Source organism: Phyllobates terribilis, unplaced genomic scaffold (genome assembly GCF_046119375.1).
Source record: "Phyllobates terribilis strain yellow unplaced genomic scaffold, ASM4611937v1 Scaffold_2__4_contigs__length_985480577, whole genome shotgun sequence".
NCBI lineage: Eukaryota > Metazoa > Chordata > Amphibia > Anura > Dendrobatidae > Phyllobates > Phyllobates terribilis.
The window spans coordinates 808,895,498-808,920,621 of NW_027362762.1; the positions used below are offsets into that span (position 1 = coordinate 808,895,498).

The 25,124-nt window shown below is 43.6% G+C and overlaps 1 protein-coding gene across 2 annotated transcripts in view; it reads left to right on the top strand.

Moving 5' to 3' along the window:
- The window catches only part of GDPD1 (glycerophosphodiester phosphodiesterase domain containing 1), a 118,420-nt gene that overhangs the window by 36,937 nt on the left and 56,359 nt on the right, over positions 1 to 25,124 (top strand). For both annotated transcript variants that reach the window (XR_012296647.1, XM_073667562.1), the window contains exon 3: positions 11,853 to 11,988. Coding sequence is in view for 1 of the 2 variants with exons in the window: in XM_073667562.1 (XP_073523663.1) it covers positions 11,853 to 11,988 (136 nt within the window). In the remaining variant the exon portion in view is untranslated. The remainder of the gene's footprint in view (positions 1 to 11,852; positions 11,989 to 25,124) is intronic.

Here is a 25,124-nt window from a genome sequence, read left to right on the forward strand (position 1 = left end):
TGAGGGGTGAGCAGGGGAGGAATAGAAGAGGAACTGATGCTAGACCTAAGAACTAAACCCTCTCTAGAAACTGGTGTCTGCTTAACGTGGAGGTTGGCACCCTAGGGGGACTGCGCAGATGGCGCCCCCACTCCTCGACGGCTGTCCCTCACTAGATGGGTCCCTATACTGACCCTATCATTATAAGAAAGAGGTGAAAGACAGCTGTTCATTGAGGCCGTTAGGCTGCGTGGTTCTCAGCCAAAATATCCATTTACACTCCTTCTGTAGGATTTTCTGATTCCAGTTCCACCTCTGACTGGGAGTTTGATCCTGTCACTGCCTACAAAATGCATACAATCTGTGTTGCCCCTATGGAAGTTGTTGACATGATTAGCGGCGGGGGTGTCCCTTTTGTTAATGATATCTCGTATGTGCTCCCTAACTCTTCTCCTAAACTCACGCCTCGTCTTTCCCACGTACTCAATGCCACACTGGCATGTTGCCTTATATACCACACCAGTCGTGCGGCAATTTATGAATTGTCTAATGGTGTAACTCTTTCCCGTCACCTCACTACTGAAGTTTTTAACTTGTGCCACAGAATCACATGCACTGCAATTACCACACTTATAGCATCCCTTGGTCTGAGTGCCTAACCAAGGTGAGTGTTGATTGTCCCTAAAATGGCTGTGGACCAATCTATCCTTTAAAGATCTTCCCCTACTATAGGTGATCTGTGGGAGGGGGACTATCACATCCCTAACGTCAGCATCCATTAATAACACTGGCTAGTGGCGCATAAGGATCTCTCTAACCCCATTGGCTCCATTGGAGTAGGTTGTAATGAATCGGGTAAGATCCGACTCTTTCTTAATCACTTTTGGGGTAAGTAGGTCCTTGCGTTCTTTTTGTAGGGAATTCCTATTGGCATCAGTTAAGATTTTTTGAGGATACCCTCTCTCAGTAAAACGTTTGTGTAAATCGCCTCTGTTTTAAAAGTGCCAATATTTGAGCAGTTTCTGCGAATTCTTAGATATTGCCCCTTAGGGATGCCTTTTTTCAAAGGGCCTGGATGTCCACTCTCCCATCTGAGCAGGGAATTGGTAGCTCTAGGTTTTCTATAATTGCTCTTACTCAATTCTCCATTCTCCCTTTTTTGGATGCAGACGTCAAGGAATGGCAGGACAACACTATTACACTCGTATGTGAAACGTAAACCGATGTCATTGGTGTTGAGTTGCTCCACAAGTCCACCAAAGAGGGCTCAGGTCCCCTCCACACAACAAAAATGTTGTCAATATACCGTAGCCAAATGACCACCCTATCGCAGAGGGGAACCGGGGGCTCACAAAAAACTTTTGTTTCCTCCCACCAGCCCAGGAGTAGGTTAGCGTAGGATGGGGCACAGGGACACCCCATCGCCGTGCCCCTGAGCTGGTGGAAGTACTTGTTGTCAAACAAAAAGAAATTATTTTTCAGACAAAACTCCAAAGATTGTATGATGAACCTGTTATGCCTGGCAAATTGACAACCTCTCATGCTCAGATAGTGGTCCACAGCCTTGAGACCCATATCATGTGGAATCGATGTATATAGTGCCTCGACGTCTATACTGCATAGGATCATGTTAGGCTCCAGGCAGATACCGTCGAGTTTGCACAATAAATCTGTGATATCGCGAGCTCAGGGACCCCACAAACGGTTTGAGTATCTGGTCCAAATAAATGCCCAGATTTTGAGTTAAACTGTTGGTACCTGCCACGATAGTTCTACCCTTAAGGGGGTTCAAACCCTTGTGTACCTTAAGGAGACAGTAAAATGTAGCCATTGTGGGGTATAGAGGGCAAAGAAAATCTCTCTCCTTCTTATCAATCACACCATTCTGTACTCCCTCATCAACGAGACGCTTAAGTTCTTTAAATAGACCACCACTCACTCTGAAAGTATCCTTTCATCACAACGGGAATCGTGCATTATTAATCCATCCTCTAGACCTCTTAATAGTTTGGAGATGTATGTTCTTTGCAAAGGACTGTCCTTTGTCTCCACCACTGATTTCAATTGTTTTGAGACCATTAAAGATCTCAATCACACAATCAATCAATTCGCAAGTTGAAATGGAAGAAACATTTCAGCAGAGAGGACAAGAAATCTTGCATGGAACTTGGTATTGCGGAGGACCTCCTCCAAGACATGCGTTTCATTTTCTATCTAGGGGATATTGACCCTAACAGTAATGGGGACGGTCCATTCACATCTCTTAAGAACAAGAGTAAAAATATGCCTCCGCAATCAGGGGATCCTGGGTCCATTCACGTGTTCCTTAATTTGGTCACCAGGGACCTTATGGATATGGATTTAGCTTTATCTAGATCTATGGGTAAATGATGCGCCCAGGGGATGGGGATGACTCGGTACCCGGGCCATTGCCTGGTTTTGGGGATGTCGCGGTGGTCGGCTCCCGGGCCCGTACCCTGGGGTCACTCTTGAAAAAAGGGGATTGGAACGTGGATAGAAAATAAAAATAAAGTAAATAGTTTGTGACGCCACCTGTGGTACCTGGTAAGGATTACCAGCACTTCTGCAGACCTCCGGGGGGTGATGGGATGGCAGCTGAGGTGTTTCTGCTCCCCACAGGTGGAGCGGGCCCCCAGGGCAGGGATGGTGTGAAGGGATGCAGGAGAGAGGGGACCCAGCCAGGTCAGAGGAAGAACACACAGGCACCGGGGCTAGTTTCAGTACCTTTACTGCAGATGGTAGTGAGGTACGGTTCGGGGTACTTGCACTCCAGTGAGCGGGTGTAAGGCCTCCTTTCTGTATCTTCCTGTCTCTCTCCCTGGAGCCTCTGACCTGCCTGGAACAGGGTCTAGCTCCCTTGATGTTTCTCTCACTCGTCTTGCTTGGCGGCGAGGGCTTTCCCACTGGTTACCATGATCCCTGGACGCTGGGGCCTTCGTGGTACCTAGTCACATAGTTACATAGTTTATAAGGCCGAAAAAAGACAAGCCAATTTACATCATTGAGGAAAAATTCACTTCCCGACACCAATCTGGCAGTCAGATTAAATCCCTGGATTAATTAACTAAGCATAAGATGTAATTTTATTGTTCTCAAGAAAGGCGTCCAGGCCTCTCTTGAACTCATTAAGTGAGTTGGACATCACCACTTCCTCTCCCAGAGAGTTCCAGAGTCTCACGGCTCTGACCGTAAAGAATCCCCTTCTATGCTGGTGCAGGAACCTCCTTTCCTCCAGCCGCATAGTGTGCCCCCTCGTCTTTGTCACCATCCTTGGTATAAACAGGTCATGGGAGAGATCTCTGTACTGCCCCCTGATGTATTTATACATGTTTATGAGGTCTCCCCTAAGCCTTCTCTTTTCCAATGTAAATAGGCCTGGACTGAGGGATATGAAATCCTCCTCAGTATGCCGGATTCCCTACTGAGCATAGAGATCTCAATAGGCTAGGGCCCGGTGCCCGGCTTGCATCAGGGGACAAACCCTCTGTGGTTCCTCTGTCCCTCATGGCTCTTCTCTTCTCCTTGCCTTCTAGCCCACTCTAGGCTCTCCACTAGCCAGACTAGCCCGCTTATTGGGCCTAGCCTGGCTTTCAGCCACACAGACCTCAGCTTGTCTGGTGCTGCAGCATCGTGTCACACTCACTGCTTCCCACTGACTGACTTCCTGAACTCCACCCCCCAGTATATATATACCTGACAGGGCTCCATCTAGTGGACTCGGGTGGAGGTGTCTGCATGTATTGAGGCCACTGGGGAGAATCCGTCTGTGCAACACCCAGGAGTTCTGTGACAGCCTGCAGCCACAGGGCGTCACATTCCCCCCTAGTAAAAGTCAGTACTCCCGGACTGAAACAAATTTTTTAAAACTGGTTACAATGATATCAATACCAATTTTATGAACATAACTATTTTTCTTCCCTTTACGGGAGGCACTTGGCTTGAATGTTGCAATAACAGATTTAATAAACATTATTTATTCTTTACTGTAGCGACCAGTTTTGATGAGATCCCTCCTCGGGTGTGTCCCTCTCATCCGGGTAAGCTGGCTTGTGGGGGACCTGCTCCAAACCCCCTACGAAGGTCCTGGGCGGGCTGCAGGACTCGTGTAGGACCACTGGTTCGGCCACGCCAAGCAGGTTTTAGTGGTGGTGGTCTTGTGAAAACCACCAGGGGGCACCTCAAGAGGTGCAAACTATGTACAAGACGGGTCGTTCACAGTTCCCGACCTCCTAGTTCAGGTTCTTATATACTTAAACATGAGAGCTACCAGGGAACTAGTAGCTCAAGGGCGCCCCCTCCTGGGATGCGCCTGGGGATGGGAGGCAGGTGACCCGTCCTGGTCATCCTCCCGTTCAGTCAGGGTGTCCTCCTGCAGAAGTTCCGTCACCCTCTGAACATCTAGGGCATACGGCAGAGCCATGGGCATGATCCGTGCCACAGCTCCTGCTGGTGCGGCGACTGCTCCTGCCCGAGCAGCACCGGACGAAGATACTCCTGTGGGGGCGTTATCGAGGGCTGCGGCGTTCTGCTGATTATCCGCCATCGCTGCGCCCCCCTAGTTAACTGCGGCCTACCTTCCTGCTTGTAGAGCCGGCTGCGGTCCCCCAGACTGGAAGAGGAGAACTGCTGGACTAGCAGTTCCCGGTGCAGGACCTGGCGTCCCCTTGCGTCTGACGTCAGGGCGTGCGCTTCCTGGCACGGCGGTCTCCTTCCAGGACCTGATGCTGCGTCAGTGCATGAGGTGGGGCTTGAGCTTTGCGCGCTTCCAGCAGTCACGCCTTTCCGATTCCCGCGGTTACGCCCCTCTTCTTCCCGCGCGGCGACTCAAAAATGGCGGACAATGGCGGGAAACCTTGGGAATGGCGGGAAATCTTCACCACGGTAAGTGTTACAGTCTTTTAAGGCGCACAGTACTCAGTGGCAACGGGCACGAAATCCTGTTCGTGATGCCAGGAAGAGTATGACGCGCCCAGGGGATGGGGACGACTCGGTACCCGGGCTTTTGCCTGGTTTTGGGGATGTCGCGGTGGTCGGCTCCCGGGCCCGTACCCTGGGGTGATTCTTGAAAAAGGAGATTGGAACGTGGATAGAAAATAAAAATTAAAGTAAATAGTTCGTGACGCCACCTGTGGTACCTGGTAAGGATTACCAGCACTGCTGCAGACCTCCGGGGGGTGATGGGATGGCAGCTGAGGTGTTTCTGCTCCCCACCTGCAGAAACACCTCAGCTGCCCCCGGGGCAGGGATGGTGTGAAGGGATGCAGGAGAGAGGGGACCCAGCCGGGTCAGAGGAAGAACAGACACACACAGCGGGGCTAGTTTCAGTACCTTTACTGCAGATGGTAGTCAGGTACGGTCCGGGGTACTTGTAGGTGGTGTGCACTTAAGGTCTTGCTCCCCAGTGAGCGGGTGTAAGGCCTCCTTTCTGTATCTTCCTGTCTCTCTCCCTGAAGCTTCTGACATGCCTGGAACAGGGTCTAGCTCCCTTGATGTTTCTCTCACCCGTCTTGCTTGGCGGCGAGGGCTTTCCCACTGGTTACCACGATCCCTGGATGCTGGGGCCTTCGTGGTACCTAGTCCTCTGAATGTGCGGTATTCACGGGTGGACTGAGGGATATAAAATCCTCCTCAGTATGCCAGATTCCCTACTGGGCATAGAGGTCCCAATAGGCTCGGGCCCGGTGCCCGGCTTGCATCAGGGCACGAACCCTCTGTGGTTCCTCTGTCCCTCATGGCTCTTCTCTTCTCCTTGCCTTCAAGCCCACTATAGGCTCTCCACTAGCCAGACTAGCCCGCTTATTGGGCCTAGCCTGGCTTTCAGCCACACAGACCTCAGCTTGTCTGGTGCTGCAGCATCGTGTCACACTCACTGCTTCCCACTGACTGACTTCCTAAACTCCACCCCCCAGTATATATATACCTGACAGGGCTCCATCTAGTGGACTTGGGTGGAGGTGTCTGCATGTATTGAGGCCACTGGGGAGAATCCGTCTGTGCAACACCCAGGAGTTCTGTGATAGCCTGCAGCCGCAGGGCGTCACATAAACACAATCTCACTAAGCAGGAGATGCAATGCCTTTGTAACCTTGAAAACGATCGTACAATCACGATTAAACCATCCGACAAAGGCGGGAATATTGTAATCATGGATACTGTCCATTATAAAGAAACATGCATGACCCTGCTTAGAGACTGTACTAGCTATGTCAGTGTGATAGGAAACCCCACTGGTGATTGATAAGAAGGAGAGAGATTTTCTTTGCCCTCTATACCCCACAATGGCTACATTTTACTGTCTCCCTAAGGTACACAAGGGTTTGAACCCCCTTAAAGGTAGACCCATCGTGGCAGGTACCAACAGTTTAACTCAAAATCTGGGCATTTATTTGGACCAGATACTCAAACTGTTTGTGGGGTTTTTGAGCTCTCATGTTTGCGATACCACAGATTTATTGTGCAAACTGGACGGTATCTGCCTGGAGCCTAACATGATTCTATGCAGTATAGACGTCGAGGCACTATATACAAAAAAAATGCATGCATAAGTATTTATTCACAAGCTTGCGTGTTCTAAATGCGGCCAATATACTGTACAGTGTGGAGACACCTCCTCAGGCCGGCGTTTTGAGATAGTTTGTATTTGGAGTCCGGCACGTGCGCCTGCGCAAAGGATCGTCATGCGATCCGGCCTTGCGCATGCCCTTAAACCGTGCGTTCCATTTTGCGGTGCAATGACCGGATGTTGTCATACATTCGGCCGGATGTACGCCACTTAACTGACACGTCACAACCCGGAAGTATGCCACATGCCGGCAGTCAGTGTGTGGCACTGGCATAAAAGACACAGGTACAGAAATCAGGACTACATGTACCTTGGTGATGACATGGACCTTTTGGGCTATGAACTCCCCTGATGACAGAAAGTGAAATGCGTTGGGAGCGCCTATGACATTGGAGCACTGCCACTGATGAAGTAAAGATAAGTCATTTAACCTCTTTCCATTTAGCAATATGTGATATGTGCTTCTGGTCTAATTTGCATTATTGAGGATAGCTGGGTTTATGGCAGATGACACAATTTAGTCATTACCCATCAATATACCTAATATGCTGTCTTGACTTTTTAACCAATTGGCTCTCATTCTGCACTGGTCTTTTTTGGGTACTAGTTTGTATCACATATGAATAGATGGTGATTTGGTAGAGAACAGAATTTAACCACTACCCATCATTGTATTTTGGTATGTTTCTGATTCGTTGACAGGTCGACCTTCATTGTGTACCGGTATTTGTGTTCTGTTTTCTTCCCAGGATGGTGGCCTCAGTGTTGTAATATCCACACGCTGTTTATGACCACCACATAGAGGGCCCCTGTGTGTTTAAAGGCCCTCATTATATCATATAAAATACCACCAAAATAAGCTCTTGCCATATATTCATTTGAGAGCTGATCTATCATTGGTACTCTTAATTCAGTACACTTTTGTGTGTTTTTCTGTTTTTTTTTCGTGTACAGTATTGCCCAGCACAAGGTTTTTAGAGTTTAGAATAAAGAGATATTTTTTTAACCCCTTTGCTATTTCTACTATATTAGTTGGGTACCACATTTGCTATATCTGACCCCCCGCGTGTGCCACAGATCGAGAGATAAAAATGTAACATGTACTGACTGCTGCTCTCTATATGTAGTGTATAGTCAAATATAGCCTCATTTATTCTGATTGTATTTTATATGTGACTTTTATCCTTGTGTGAATGAGAAATACGTTTTTAGTGTAGTATTTCATCATGGGTTTTTATGAGAAGTCAGAGAAACATACACTGCAAACGAACATTAGTGATAGGGAAAAAATACTTTTATGCCTCAGTCCTGCCTGGGAATGCCCCCGAAGTGCAAATTTTGGGAGGAGTTTACATAAACCAGTTCTTTCGGCCTGGGACTGCCTGAATTTTCCTTGGCCACATCTGAGTCACGGCAAATTTGGGACAGTTGGCAAGCATCCATTTTTTTCAGTGTTGCTGTTTTTATTTTACTTATGTTTTTGGCTTTTTCTTTCTGAGGGGCATTGTGAGATAGATGCACTAATGGGATTTCTCATGTACAATACAGACCAAAAGTTTGGACACACCTTCTCATTTAAAGATTTTTCTGTATTTTCTTGACTATGAAAATTGTACATTCACACTGAAGGCATCAAAACTATGAATTAACACATGTGGAATTATATACTTAACAAAAAAGTGTGAAACAACTGAAAATATGTCTTATATTCCAGGTTCTTCAAAGTAGCCTCCTTTTGCTTTGATGACTGCTTTGCACACTCTTGGCATTCTCTTGATGAGCTTCAAGACGTAGTTACTGGAAATGGTCTTCCAACAATCTTGAAGGAGTTCCCAGAGATGCTTAGCACTTGTTGGCCCTTTTGCCTTCACTCTGCGGTCCAGCTCACCCCAAACCATCTCGATTGGGTTCAGGTCTGGTGACTGTGGAGGCCAGGTCATCTGGCGTAGCACCCCATAACTCTCCTTCTTGGAGGTGTGTTTTGGGTCATTGTCCTGGAGGTGTGTTTTGGGTCATTGTCCTGTTGAAAAATAACTGATGGTCCAACTAAACGCAAACCGGAAGGAATAGCATGCCGCTGCAAGATGCTGTGGTAGCCATGCTGGTTCAGTATGCCTTAAATTTTGAATAAATCCCCAACATTGTCACCAGCAAAGCACCCCCACACCATCACACCTCTTCCTCCATGCTTCACGGTGGGAACCAGGCACATAGAGTCCATCCGTTCACCTTTTCTGTGTCGCACAAAGACACGGTGGTTGGAACCAAAGATCTCAAATTTGGACTCATCAGACCAATGCACAGATTTCCACTGGTCTAATGTCCATTCCTTGTGTTCTTTAGCCCAAACAAGTCTCTTCTGCTTGGTGCCTGTCCTTAGCAGTGGTTTCCTAGCAGCTATTTTACCATGAAGGCCTGGTGCACAAAGTCTCCTCTTAACAGTTGTTGAAGAGAGGTGTCTGCTGCTAGAACTCTGTGTGGCATTGACCTGGTCTCTAATCTGAGCTGCTGTTAACCTGCGATTTCTGAGGCTGGTGACTCGGATAAACTTATCCTCAGAAGCAGAGGTGACTCTTGGTCTTCCTTTCCTGGGGCGGTCCTCATGTGAGCCAGTTTCTTTGTAGTGCTTGATGGTTTTTGCAACTGCACTTGGGGACACTTTCAAAGTTTGCCCAATTTTTCGGACTGACTGACCTTCATTTCTTAAAGTAATGATGGCCACTCGTTTTTCTTTACTTAGAATTTGTATTATGGCAAGAAAAAAGTAGCTAACAGTCTATTCAGTAGGACTATCAGCTGTGTATCCACCAGACTTCTGCACAACACAACTGATGGTCCTAATCCCATTTATAAGGCAAGAAATCCCACTTATTAAACCTGACAGGGCACACCTGTGAAGTGAAAACCATTTCCGGTGGCTACCTCTTGAAGTTCATCAAGAGAATGCCAAGAGTGTGCAAAGCAGTCATCAAAGCAAAAGGTGGCTACTTTGAAGAACCTAGAATATAAGACATATTTTCAGTTGTTTCACACTTTTTTGTTAAGTATATAATTCCACATGTGTTAATTCATAGTTTTGATGCCTTCAGTGTGAATGTACAATTTTCATAGTCATGAAAATTCAGAAAAATCTTTAAATGAGGTGGTGTGTCCAAACTTTTGGTCTGTACTGTAGATTATTTTGTCTGATCAGAGCAGACCATTTTAGTAAGACGATCAATAATAGTTATATGGGTTTTCCGAAAATACACATAGATGGTATATCCTTAGGACAGGCCATAAATGTGTAGTCACCAAATGGAACAGGCTGCTTCCCTATATGGAGTGCAGCTGGCACTTGAATATTTAAGCACAGCGGCTTATCTATACATGCAGCTGTGCATTATACAACATTCAGCCCCATTCTCATAATAATTGATATCTGCTTTCATTATGTGTGTGGCCACTTTACCAGATGTGTCACGATGCAGCAGGAAACTTAGGGTGGAAAAGTCTGTGATGTAGAGTGTCTGAGGTTAACACAGCAGGCAACAAGTCATTTGATATGGCCACATAATGTCTCTGTAGCCCTACCCTGCACATGCTGCTGCTTCTTTCTTTGCAGTTGGATAGATGTAATTCCAATACTCATTTGGCCAACGGCTCTCCCCATACACAGAAATGTTTGGTTGAAGTGTTTTCACCGGGGAGAGGGAAGAAAGCTGCAGCCAGAGACCATTAACACTGGCTTATCTCTAAGGATAACAAAAAGATCAGGTGATTAAAGGGAAACTGTCAGCAGCATTTTACTAAGTAAAGTACAGACAAGGCCGTATTGGTGCTGTCATACTGATTAAAATGATACCTCTGGTGAAGAAATCCATTTTGTAGATTTTCTTTAATCCTTGTTTGAAGTTTGCATATATTCATATCTTCGTGCATGTGGGCTGGACTTTTGGGTAGGGTCTTCAGCTTTGTTCTGTCCCCTTCGCTGTATCTGAGTGTCTTTTCTTCTTTATTTAAAATTTTGCGCCAACCTAGCCGCGCGCGGCGCTTGCACAGATTGAGCTCTTGGAAGTCTTCAGAAAAATGGTGCCGGTGGCTGCGCATGCGTAGATTGCTCAGTGTCACCGGTGCCATTTTACTGAAGCCAACCATTAGATCAATCTGTGCAAGCGCCGCCCGCGGCTTTGACAAATGATGAGCTTCAAATGGCGCCAATGACATTGAGCAATCTACGCATGCACAGCCGCCAGGGCCATTTTCCTGAAGACTCCCAAGAGCTCCCAAAAGACACCCAGATACGTCTTTTTACTGTGTTTTAACTGAATAGCATCCCCTGACAGGAGAAAATGTAGCAGATGTGAGCTGTACACTATATACAATTTAATAAGTGCTTTATTCTATTCTTATACAGTAAACGGGCAATAGTCATGTTTTTCGTGCCTCCACACTACCCATTAAAAGATGGCCATATATTATGGATATGAGATGGCCATTTCCTGACTGAATTACTCATTGTTGGTTTGTCAATTAGCAAAACTATGCCATATCTTCAAACGAGAAATCTCAAATCGATTTCTGGCATTGTCTGTGGCATAGATACTGAGATGCAGATTTACTTGGCACTGGGCAACTTAAAATATCCAACACTGCAGAACTTTGACCGATATCTGTTTATTTATTTTTATTTACCGTATTTATTTTACTCACTTATATAGCGCCATTAATTCCACAGCGCTTTACATACATCATCATCACTGTCCCCATCGGGCCTCACAATCTACAGTAGATTCTCTATCAGTATGAATTTGGAGAGTCGGAGGAAACCGAAGAAAACCCACGCAAACACAGGGAGAACATACAAACTCCTTGCAGATGTTGTCCTTGGTGGGATTTGAACCCAGTACCCCAGTGCTGCAGTGCTAACCACTGAGCCACCGTGCTGCTGATGTCAGTCAGTATCTGTATTGCTCAGTTAAGTCAGGGTAAAGTGCAAAAAAAATGATGAGAACTGGTTGTTCAGCTGCGGATCACCAAAATGGCCAACTTTACTCTATGGAGTTGGTTTTCCCTGACTGTCTGACCTGCAAAGACAATATTTGGTACAATATGATAATATGAATCTGCATAAGTAATTACCTGTGGTATCTCTAGGTCAGAATTAGTATTAAGAGAATCAGTGAATCAGTTATATAAATATTGATAATATACATTATCCATTATTCTTTTGTTACTATGATGATCATAGACTATGCAAGAGAAAGTTTTACTCCGACAACTAACATTATTTTATATTTGCACCTTACAGTGCGGTCAACCTTGGAACGGATATGCTGGAACTTGATTGTCATCTCACAAAAGATGAAGAGGTTGTGGTGTCTCATGATGGTAACTTGAAGAGGTCCACTGGTGTTAATGGCAATATATCAGAGCTGAACTACAGTGTGAGTATTTATATATTGATGGGCTCACTGTCTATGACTATCTTCAGATCTACTATAATTGTTGTAGAATTACTGTAGGTACATGTTGGTATTATCTGTTTGTCTTACATTATTAACTTCACATAATTGTCTAAAAATTGTATCATTAATTAAAAATATGCAAGAGCAAAAACTATTATTTCATGAGCAAAATATTTAATGCGATTCACAATATCATAATTTTTATTTATTTATTCATTTTTATTAATTTATCTTTTTCTACTTTTAAATGCTGTACAGTAACATACTAACACACATTTAGTTACATTCTTTCATCAAAGATTACCCTATACAGCACAAACTTTAATTTAATTAAATGATTAAGGTTATTAAAAAGAAAAAGCAACCCAAAAATAAATACAATTTTTATTTTACCTATTCCCCTGTTCCTTTAACACATCTCCATTACCATTATATAGTTTTTGTGTTTCTTCTCAAAAGTGTGTTGTTGAACTGTCTTCTGTTTGGGCCTTCTGCAGACCACATGGGAATCCATACAGTGCTTGTGTTATTCCAGTCTCTTTTTCTTGAAAACTGTCTTTTCCAAACTGTTCTGTTGCTTTGCTGGATTTTTTTTTTTTCTAAATTAACCCCTTCACAACCGCTGATGATAAATATACTGTACATCAGCACCTGTTGGGCTTTGTGCAGCACTGTCGAAAATTTACAGTGAGCGGTCATGCTGGGGCAGGGTCCAGGATCACCGCCTCGGAACGGTGATATCATCGGGACCATAATCAGCTGTCTTACCTTGTAAATGACGCCCTTAATAACAATGTTGACATTTAGACGTTTATGAGAAAGAGTGGGATTCCTCTCTCACCCCACCGGCACCACCGCAACGTGATCAAGGGGAGCCGAAGGATGTCAAAGCAGCCGGAGGTCAAGTAATGACCTCCTTGTCTGCCAGCTACGGTGACCTGTTAGACCCAGTCAGAAGCAGGGTCTAACAGGCGATCTGCATGTGTAAAGCTAACAGCTCTCATGCATTGCAATGCAGTGATCAGAGATATAAAAGTTAAAGTCAAATAAGGGGACTAAGTAATAAAATTTAAAAAAAAGTAAAAATGTTAAAATAAACACAAATTAAAAAACGGAAAAAAAACACACAAAAATGACACAAAAAAATACACATTTTATGTAACAACAAGAATAAACCAATAAAGTACACATATCTGGTATTGCCGTGTTTGGAAAAACCTGATCTATAAAACAGTCACACTTTTTAACCTATACAGTGAACACTTTTAAAAAAAAGTAAATAAAAAAGGTGGTAAAAATTATCTTCTTTCATCATACCACCAAACAAAAAGTAGAATAAAACACAATGAAAGTTGTATATGAATAGAAATGGTATGCCTGAAATCATTATCTTCACCCGCCAAAACAAACCCACAATCAGCTCCGTCAGTGGAAAAATAAAAAAGCTATAGCTGTAAGACTATTGAGATGTAAAAAATATACAGTACAGACCAAAAGTTTGGACACACCTTCTCATTTAAAGATTTTTCTGTATTTTCATAACTATGAAATTGTACATTCACACTGAAGGCATCAAAACTATGAATTAACACATGTGAAATTATATACTTTACAAAAAAGTGTGAAGCAACTGAAAATATGTCTTATATTCTAGGTTCTTCAAAGTAGCCACCTTTTGCTTTGATGACAGCTTTGCACACTCTTGGCATTCTCTTGATGAGCTTCAACAGGTAGTCATCGGAAATGGTCTTCCAACAATCTTGAAGGAGTTCCCAGAGATGCTTAGCACTTGTTGGCCCTTTTGCCTTCACTCTGCGGTCCAGCTCACCCCAAACCATCTCGATTGGGTTCAGGTCTGGTGACTGTGGAGGCCAGTTCATCTGGCGTAGCACCCCATCACTCTCCTTCTTGGTCAAATAGCCCTTACACAGCCTGGAGGTGTGTTTGGGGTCATTGTCCTGTTGAAAAATAACTGATGGTCCAACTAAACTCAAACCGGATGGAATAGCATCCCGCTGCAAGATGCTGTGGTAGCCATGCTGGTTCAGTATGCCTTCAATTTTGAATAAATCCCCAACAGTGTCACCAGCAAAGCACCCCCACACCATCACACCTCCTCCTCCATGCTTCACGGTGGGAACCAGGCATGTAGATTCCATCCGTTCACCTTTTCTGCGTCGCACAAAGACACGGTGGTTGGAACCAAAGATCTCACATTTGGACTCATCAGACCAACGCACATATTTCCACTGGTCTAATGTCCATTCCTTGTGTTCTTTAGCCCAAACAAGTCTCTTCTGCTTGTTGCCTGTCCTTAGCAGTGGTTTCCTACAGCTATTTTACCATGAAGGCCGGCTGCACAAAGTCTCCTCTTAACAGTTGTTGAAGAGATGTGTCTGCTGCTAGAACTCTGTGTGGCATTGACCTGGTCTCTAATCTGAGCTGTTGTTAACCTGCGATTTCTGAGGCTGGTGACTTGGATAAACTTATCCTCAGAAGCAGAGGTGACTCTTGTTCTTCCTTTCCTGGGGCGGTCCTCATGTGAGCCAGTTTCTTTGTAGCGCTTGATGGTTTTTGCAACTGCACTTGGGGACACTTTCAACGTTTGCCCAATTTTTCGGACTGACTGACCTTAATTCCTTAAAGTAATGATGGCCACTTGTTTTTCTTTACTTAGCTGCTTTTTTCTTGCCATAATACAAATTCTAACAGTCTATTCAGTAGGACTATCAGCTGTGTATCCACCAGACTTCTGCACAACACAACTGATGGTCCCATTTATAAGGCAAGAAATTCCACTTATTAAACCTGACAGGGCACACCTGTGAAGTGAAAATCATTTCCGGTGACGACCTCTTGAAGCTCATCAAGCGAATGCCAAGAGTGTGCAAAGCAGTCATCAAAGCAAAAGGTGGCTACTTTGAAGAACCTAGAATATAAGACATATATTTTCAGTTGTTTCACATTTTTTTGTTAAGTATATAATTCCACATGTGTTAATTCATAGTTCTGATACCTTCAGTGTGAATGTACAATTTTCACAGTCATGAAAATACAGAAAAATCTTTAAATGAGAAGGTGTGTCCAAACTTTTGGTCTGTACTGTATATTTTTCCTATGAATTTGTTTTTAGTGTGTAAAAGCATCAAAACATAGCAAAATCATATAAAGGTGGTATCTCTGTAATCGTACTGGCCCAAAGAATAAAGCTGTGTTCTCAATTATACCATACGGTGAACTACGTAAAAAGAAAAAAAAAAAACTATTCCTGAATTGCTGTTTTTGATCATTCTGCCTCCCAAAAATCTAAAAAAGTGATGAAAAATGTTATTCACCCAATGGTAGCAATAACAATTTCAAGTAATCCTGCTAAAAAACAAGCTCCCATGTGACTCTGTTGGCAAAAAATAGAACAATTATCGCTCACAAAATATGGTGAATCAAAAATATTTATTTTGGAAAAAAGTTTTTTTTTAGTGTGTGATAGTAGCAAAACCCCGAAAAAAACGATATACCGTATATACTCGAGTATAAGCCGACCTGATTATAAGTCGAGGCACCTAATTTTACCACAAAAAAATGGGAAATCTTATTGACTCGAGTATAAGCCTAGGGTGGGAAATAAAGCAGCTACTGGTAAATTTCCCCATCCTAGTATGCATGTCCCCCTCATCCCCAATCCTGGTATGCATTGCCCCCTCATCCCCATCCTTGGTATGCATGGCACCCCTGATCCCAATCCTGGTATGCATGGCACCCCTCATCCCCAATCCTGGTATGCATGACACCCCCTATCACAATCCTGGTATGCATGTCACCCCTCATCCCAATCCTGGTATACATGGCTCCTTTCATCCCAATCCTAGTATGCATGGCACCCCTCACCCCCAATCCTGGTATACATGGCACCCCTCATCCCAGTCTTGGTATGCATGGCTCCTCTCATCCCAATCCTGGTATGCATAGTTCCCCTCATCCTAATCCAGGTATACATGGCAACCCTCATCCCAATCATGGTATGCATGGCTCCCCTCATCCCCAATCCTGGTATGCCTGGCCCGCTCATCCCCAATCCTGGTATGCATGGCCCCATCATCCTAATCTTGATATGCATGGCTCCATCATCCCCCAATCCTGGTATGCATGGCCCCATCATCTCAAATCCTGGTATGCATGGCTCACTCATCCTCAATCCTGGTATGCATGGCCCCCTCATCCCCAGTCCTAGTATGCATGGCCCCCTCATCCCTAATCCTGGTATGCATGGCACCCCTCATCCTCAATCCTGGTATGCATGGTCCCCTCATCCCCAATCTTGGTATGCATGGCCCCCTCATCCCCAATCCTGGTATGCATGGCCTCCTCATCACCAATCCTGGTATACATGGCCCCCCATCACTGCACACATGAAAAAAAATAACCATTCATACTCACCTTTCTTCCCTCTGCTCCAACGAGGCATCCTGTTCTGCCAGCAGCAGCTCACCTCCGCATCTGAGCAGCGCATGACGTTACTCGCATGCACCCTCAGACGCCAAGGTGAGCTGCGGAGATATTCACTCCTCTCCACGCCGGGACTATGGGCGTGGAGAGGAGTGAATAGTCATTCTCCTTACTACCGCAGTGTGAGACGCTGCTTCTGCTTTCTGCAGCGAATTAGGGATCTTCTATGCCCGCTACTAAAGCGAATGAATATTCACTCCTCTCCACGCCCATGTGCCCGCTCCTACCTGTGCCCGCTCCTTTGCCGCCGCAACCTCCCCCACCACCTGTATATACTTTATATATAAGTATATACCCAAGTATAAGCCGAGGGGCGCTTTTTCAGCATAAAAATTGTGCTGAAAAAGTCGGCTTATCCTCGAGTATATACGGTACTTTAAATCTGGTATCACTGTAATCGTACTGACCGGAAGAATAAAGTCGTCTCTGCCTTCCAAAGATATCAATAAGGCTTGGCGCACATTTATCCTGCGCTCTATGCTGAGTGCTTACATCTTGGTTTCTGCCTGAATCTCAAAATGACAAAACCCCAGATGTAAAATTCCCTATAATGAGGCAAATGGGGTCACTTTAGCCTGTGATCCGGTGGTGTTTGTCTTTTTAGGCATGAACAAAAGGACGGTCAACCACAGTTTTGTGCACCTCTGAAAAGACAAGCACTGCTGATCAGAGGCAAGACAAAGTGAAGAGTAACTTTACCAGCCTCATTATAGAGAATGGGTCCGTCGGAGTTCCATGTGAATCACATATTTTTTAGATTTAGATGGAAACCCAGATGTAAGTGCTTGGCATAAAGCTAGAGCACAGTATAAATGTGAATAGAATCATAAAAGTAATCCAACATGTTACGTACCAAAAAATGCTATCAAGAAAAGCTTCAACTCAGTACACAAAAAAACAAGCCCCCACTTAGGTCCATCACATGTTAATGGAAATATAGGGGGTTTACACATTAGTGGTATCACAAAAACTGTGGAAAAACAACATGCCTCGCCCCACAAGAAATCCAGCGAAATTTGCCCTCCCACATCCAAATGTCCCCCTCTTTTCTGAGCCCCGCAGTGTGCATAAACCACAGTTGGCGTCCTCATGTTTGGCATTACTGTAGTGAGGAGACCCACTTAATTTATGCATGTCTTCAGAAGCTCAAGCTTGTCACAATGTATTGGGCACTACATTGGCAGATTTGCAATTTTCACTATGCAACATCCAATGTGTGCTTATTTCTTTAAAACACCCATAGAGTCATAATCGTTACTTTCTAGTTGAGGTCAGCTAAGGGGGAATTCTGTTGTTTTGGCACTTAGGGGCTCTGCAAATGAAGTCTGCAAATTATTGGAAAAATCTGCGCTTCAAAAGTCAAATAGGTCTCCTTTCTCCCTTTGTGAAAATTAAAAATTTGAGGCTTAAGCAACATTTTAGTAAAAAAACTTAATTTTTCATTTTTCTAGTTTTCATTAAATCTTGTGGAGGACCTTAAGGGGTAACAAACTTTTTGAATGTGGTTAAAAATACTTTGAAGGGTGCAGTTTTTAAAATGGGATCTTGTTTGTGGGTTTTCTGGCATCTAAGCCTACCAGAGTCACTTTAAAAGTAAAGTGATCCCTAAAAATATAGTATTTGTAAATTTATTGAAAAAATGAGAAAGCTTTGCTTAACTTTTAACCCTTTTAACATCCCAGCTAAGAAACGTATTTTAAAAAATGATACTGATGTAATGTAGTCATGTGGTAAATGTTATTAACTATTTTGTGTGGCATGACTATCTGTTTTAAGGGCATAAAATTTCAAAGTTCTAAAATTGCTAATTTTTCCAACTATTCAATATTTTCATAAATAAACGCAAATCATATAATTTTATCCCTCTTCTTCACGGTCTTCTGCTTACCTACTTCACTTCATTGAATTTCAGCAGGGTATGGCCAGTTTTGTAACACCTATAATAAAACTAAATTATAAGTTCTAAGCATTGTGCAACTGGGTGCCAGAGTTCTGCAAACCATAATTTAGTGGTTATTGATTCATACTTATGTTAAATAAGTATTGCACAAAATGCTGCAGTGTATACTTTACTGTCTACAACCTACACCACAGTCATCTATCAGGAAGTGGTAAATGCAGCTTGACTTTTTGAAATCTTAAAGCAATTTACAAATATACCAATCACTATTTAAAGGGAACCTGTCACTCAATTATTGCTGTCTAAACCACATGCTTCATGATCCAGGTATGAGCAGGCATTGTCAGCCATTTCCCATTAAGAAATTAAATTACAACATATCTGCCGGTCAGATGATCAAGCTGTAACGGGGTGGGGAGAGGGCTGCAGTAAGCTCTTCCGTCCTATTAGTCACTTAGAGTAGATATCAATCACCTCTTTAGCAACTCGGGCTGCTGCTCTGCCTTTACACCGTGCTTGTATACTAGGGCAGCTATACCAATCAGTGGCTTAACTTTAGACTATGTTCACACTACATGTTTCTTCAGCTTTTTTTTTTTTCTGCAGCAAAACCTGATCTCTTGGCAGGAAAGAAGCTGTTTAAAAAACGCAGGTTTTGGTGCGTTTTTGCTGTGTTTTTGGTGCGTTTTTCAAGATCCCAAAGTTCAGCTTTGCTTCTATCACAGAAGCATGAACACAGGTCACCAATGCAAGACATATGTGTAACCATATTAACCAGAATTACAAATGTAACAATGGGGGAGGTGAATTGTTCAGGAATAGTTTAGCAAAGACACTGACAGAGCATTGAGTTGTAGGACGCTATTTATTTTCACACTATGGTCTGCCATTGAGTTGCTCCAAAACTGTTGAATCTCCCTGAGCCACAGAACTGGGCCACAGCTATAGTTCAGTCTCACACCTAGCTCAGCCAATGTTTACATTGTACACATCACTAATTTAAATAAAAACTGTCCTAATCCAAGCTGCCATCTCAGGTGACCAAGACAAGATGGTAAAATCACAAAAATAAATGAGTTTCACATACTGCTGTACTTGCTTTTATTCACTCAAAATCAGGGCTGTGGAGTCGGAGCCCATTTTGGTGGGGTCGGAGTCGGTATAAAATGGACCGACTTCAACTCTTAAAATATATAATACATTGGGTACAGTAGTTCAATGCAGTTTGTGGGGAATATTTTTTTCATAAGAATTTGGGAAAGTTATGAAAAGTCCTATAAATGTCTGTCCTATTCTTGATCTAAGGGTCTAGACTTTTAGCTGAGATGAATCTGTGCTACAATAAATTTATCACTTAAACATGAGCCGTGTATGAGGGAGTTGGAGTCAGTGACATGGAAATTGAGGAGTCAGAGGTTTGGCTTACCGACTCCACAGCCCTGCTAAAAATGCAGCAAAACCTGATAGCTATGTTTACACTAGCCGTTTTTTCATCGTTTTTTCACCACCCATTACTTTCAGTGGGTGAAAAACGCTGAAAGAAGTGACATGCTCTATTGTGCAAAAAAACCTGCAAACCACAAAATACTGATGACACAAAAACCAATGTGTGGGCATGAGATTTCTGAAATTTCATAGACTTTGCTGGTACTGTAAAATGCAGCTGATAATTTGCATAAAAGAACGCATGAAAAAAAAAAAAAACGCTGAAAAAACACCATAATGCAAAATCTCCAACAGGGCTTCCGAATATCCTGGACTCAAAGGGTCCTCTTAGATTCCCCTACACTCAAGGGGCTGTATTATTGGCTGTAGACATGGATCACTTATATAGTCATAATGATTATTATGGTTTTCCAATGTGTCCGTAAAAAAATTGTCTGTCCGTAATTTTTTTAATAAGCTGTCCAGAAAAACTAAGAGGTCAAGTTGGCAACCCTGCTAAGGGGGCACTTCTTAATCTCCTTACTGCTCATTAGGGTTATTAAAAAATCATATCTGAAATGTAAAGGAAGCTAGATAAAAGTGTAATCCCATAATTGAGAATTATCCCCTATATGATACAGGATAATTTATTCTTCGCTGGGGGTCAGACCCCATATTCTGGATCCTGAGGACAGGGATGCAGAGGCGCATGCTTGGTTCCGCTCCATTTTTGTGACTGTTCCGCTCCATTTTTGTGACTGTTGGAAATAGCCAAGTACTGCACTCGGCTTTCTCTGTTTTCCATAAACAATTAATGGAGCAGCGTTTGAGCCCGCATGCCTCTGCTCCATTCAAGACTGGGCTCTGCAGAGCCATTCTCAAGATAGCTGGGACACCCAGGGGTTGGACCCCCCGTGATCAGTAAGGTATCCCCTATAACTTTCATTTCTGGGAATACAACTTTATATTAATGCTTTAGGAATTTTTTTACCTACATATTAAAAAAAAAAAAAAATAGCGGTTACTTAATATGCCAGTCTCTGTGTTTTGGCTGCAGCGGTGATGTGCTGATTTGACTATGGCTGCAGCGGTGAGGTGCACTAAACACTGAGCTCAGTGGTTGTGCTGATGTAAACAGCACGAGCCGCTGAGCTGTTATTGGCTGTAGAGGTGATGATGTTTGCTGTCAATGTGACGTCACCTCTGCAGCCCAAACACAGAGACCAGAGCAAAGGGGGAGATCTGGACCTGGGAAGGGAGAGTACCTGCTCTGTTTGTTATTTTACATGTATAGAAGCTTTTAAGGACCACTTTTCTTAAAGTGGAAAAACCCTTTAAAGTCTATGGAGTTTACAGAAATGGATGTGAAATCCATTCTAAAAGAAAATGTGGGATAGCTGTGATTTGTATGAGAATACAGTGCAAATGATGAACTTTATGAAGTTCTGAATGAGCGTACGCTGATTTATTTGAAAGCACGTTTCTGTTAGAAAAAGGAGAAAGGTCAGGTATTGTTTCACTGATGCTGATGACAATATCCCGAATTTATAGGGAACAAGTAACATAGTTTGTAAAGCCGAATAAAGACTTGCTTCCATCAAGTTCGACCTGTTAGTTCTGTAATTGCTAAAGTTGATCCAGAGGAGGGCAAAAACCCCAAATGATTTGGCCAATCTTCACCTGAGGAAAAATTCCCTCCCGACTCTGAAACCAGCAGTCAGAATAAATCCCTGTATCAACCTACTATTTTATTTTATTTTTAAGTATATGCTGAAATCTGCCTGGTATCTAGAAATGCATCCAGTCCCCGCTTGAACTGGTGTAGTGAATCTGACATTACCGTCTCCTCACTCAGTGAATTCCATATTCTCACTGCTCTTACCGTAAAGAACCCCTTCCTATGCTGGTGCTGAAACCTTTTCTCTTCCAGTCTTAGTGAATGCCCTCTTGTTACCGTAATATCCCTCCTTTTGAACAAATCCCGGGCAAGATCTCTATACTGTCCCCTAACATATTTGTACACATTTAATATGTCCCCCCTCAACCTTCTCTTTTCCAGGCTGAATAGTCCTAGTTTTGCCAACCTCTCTGGGTATTGCAGTCCCTCCATTCCCTTTATTAATTTTGTTGCCCTCCTTTGTACCTTTTCAAGCTCATTTATATCCTTTCTATATATTGGGGCCCATAACTGAGCACAGTATTCCAAGTGTGGTCTGACCAGTGCTTTGTACAGTGGAAGAACAATGTTCTCATCCTTTGCAGCTATACCTCTTCTGATACATCCCATTACCCTGTTTGCCCTTACAGCAGCGGCCTGACTTTGGGCACTCCAATTTAGTTTGCTATCAATCAAGATGCCCAAGTCCTTCTCCATCTCTGAATTCCCCAATGATTTCCCATTCAGTGAGTACTGGTGACTTCCATTTTTCCTTCCCATATGTATGACCTTACATTTCTCCTCGTTAAACCTCATTTGCCATTTAATGCTCCACCTACCCAGCTTATCCAAATCCCTCTGTAGGTCTGCACTGTCCTCTTTTGTATTCATTGTTTTACATAACTTTGTGTCATCTGCAAATATTGATATTTTACTATTTATCCCGTTGACTATGTCGTTAATAAAGATATTAAATAACATTGGCCTAGTACAGACCCCTGTGGTACCCCACTAGTGACGCTTACCCAATCTGAGTATATTCCATTTATAACCACCCTCTGCCTTCTATCCTTTAGCCAGTTGCTACCCACTTGCAGACATTTTCCCCCAGCCCCATCATTCTCATTTTGTATACCAACCTATTATGTGGCACGCTATCGAACGCTTTTGAGAAGTCGAGATACAAGACATCCACTGGTTCCCCCTGAACTACTCGAGAGCTAACTTCCTCGTAGAAGTCAATCAGGTTTGTTTGGCAGGAGCGATTCCTCATGAATCCATGTTGGTTCGGGATTAAAAGATTATTAGCATCAAGATGCTGCGTAATTGCCTCTTTAATGAAGCTTTCAAAAATTTTGCCCACAACGAACGTCAGACTCACCGGCCGATAGTTTCCGGCGTCACTTTTCGCTCCCTTTTTGAATATTGGCACTACATTCGCCTGTCGCCAATCAAGTGGCACAGACCCAGTCTCAACAGAGTCCTTAAATATAAGATATAACGGTCTGTCTATCACATTACTTAGTTCCCTTAGTACCCGTGGGTGTATGCCATCAGGTCCTGGTGATTTGTTTATTTTAATGTTACTGAGGCGTTTCTGTACCCCAGCTTGGGTTAGATTTGTCATACTTAGTGGAGGATTAAGTTTGTCACTTCTCATTTCTCCTGTTAGTTCGATTTCCTTTGTGAAAGTTGTCGAAAAAAAATTATTTAATAGATTAGCTTTATCCTCATCTTTCTCTATGATTTTGCCTTCCTCACTTTTTATCGGTCCAATATTATCTGATTTAATCCTTTTACTATTTATATACGTAAAGAACAGTTTGGGATTTGATCTACTTTCCCTAGCAATACGTCTCTCTGTTTCCTCTTTCGCTATTTTTATTTGTTTTTTACAGGTTCTCGTTTTTTCCTTGTAACACATTAGTGCCTCCTTGCTGTTTTCCTGTTTTAATCTCTTGAATGCCTCTTTTTTGCTATTTAACGCCCCTTTTACGTTCTTGTTCAACCATATTGGTTTCCTCTTGTTTCTGGCCCTTTTATTCCCATACGGTATATATCTCTCGCACTGAGTATTCAGAATTCTTTTGAAGGTTTCCCATTTACTATTCGTATTCCTTTGATTAAGAACTTTGTCCCAGTCAATAAGTTGAAGGCTTTCTTTCAGCTGATCAAACTTTGCCCTCCTAAAGTTTAATGTTTTTGTTGTTCCCTTATTGATAACCCTACTGAAGGGCATTTTGAAGTCGATAATATTATGGTCGCTATTACCTAGGTGCCCCCCTATCTGTACCTCAGTTATTCTATCAGGCCTATTAGTCAATATTAAGTCCAACACGGCCTTCCCTCTCGTTGGTTCCTGCACTAGTTGGGAGAGATAATTATCTTTAATATTTGTCAAGAACCTTTTTCCTTTCTGAGATCTACAGGTTTCTGTTTCCCAGTCAATATCCGGGTAGTTGAAATCCCCCATTACAATCACTTCATTATGTTTTGCTACTTTGTCTATTTGTCCTAATAGCAGATTCTCATTCTCCTCTGTTATATTGGGTGGCTTATAGCAGACCCCCAGTAATATTTTATTATTATTTTTAGTTCCCTCTATCTCTACCCACATGGACTCGACCCCCTCTTCTCCCTCTCCTATATCTTCCCTTAGTCTGGGTTTTAGACATGACTTTACATATAAGCAGACTCCTCTGCCTTTCCCCTGTTTCCGGTCCCTTCTAAATAAACTATAATCTAATAAATTTACCGCCCAGTCGTAGCTATCGTCTAGCCAAGTCTCTGTTATACCTACGATGTCATACCTCTCCTCCGATATAAGCGCCTGCAGCTCATCCGCCTTATTGGTCAGGCTTCTTGCGTTGGTCAGCATGCAAGATAAAACTTTGGGGTTATTTAGCATCCTATTCTTCTCTAACGATCTAACTGTACTATCCCCACCCCCCTCTCCACCCTCATTATATTCACTTCTCCCCTTCCCCCTTGTTTGCCTCACATCCCACCTATTTCCTTGGTTCCCCCCCCCGTCTCTAGTTTAAAAACTCCTCCAACCTATTAGCCATCTTCTTCCCCAGCACCGCTGCACCCTCCCCATTGAGGTGCAGCCCGTCCCTACGGTAGAGCCTGTAGCCGACCGCGAAGTCGGCCCAGTTCTCCATGAACCCAAACCCTTCTGCCTTGCACCAACTCTTTAGCCACTTATTCACCTCCCTAACTTCCCGTTGGCGCTCCTGTGTGGCTCGCGGGATTGGTAGTATTTCTGAGAAAACTACCTTGGAGGTCCTTGCCCTAAGCTTCCTACCTAGGTCCCTGAAATCATTTTTAAGAACCCTCCATCTACCACTCACTTTGTCATTGGTGCCGATGTGGACCATGACCGCTGGGTCTTCGCCAGCCCCACCCAGTAACCTGTCAACCCGATCCGCGATGTGCCGGACACGAGCGCCAGGGAGGCAGCACACCGTTCGGCGATCCCGGTCTTTGTGACAGATTGCCCTGTCTGTCCCCCTAATAATAGAGTCACCCACTACCAGAACCTGTCTTGCCTGCCCTACACTTCCCCCCTCCCCTCATTACTGGAGCATACACTCCCCCGGCGGTCAGAGGATCTGTCGTGCTCCAATA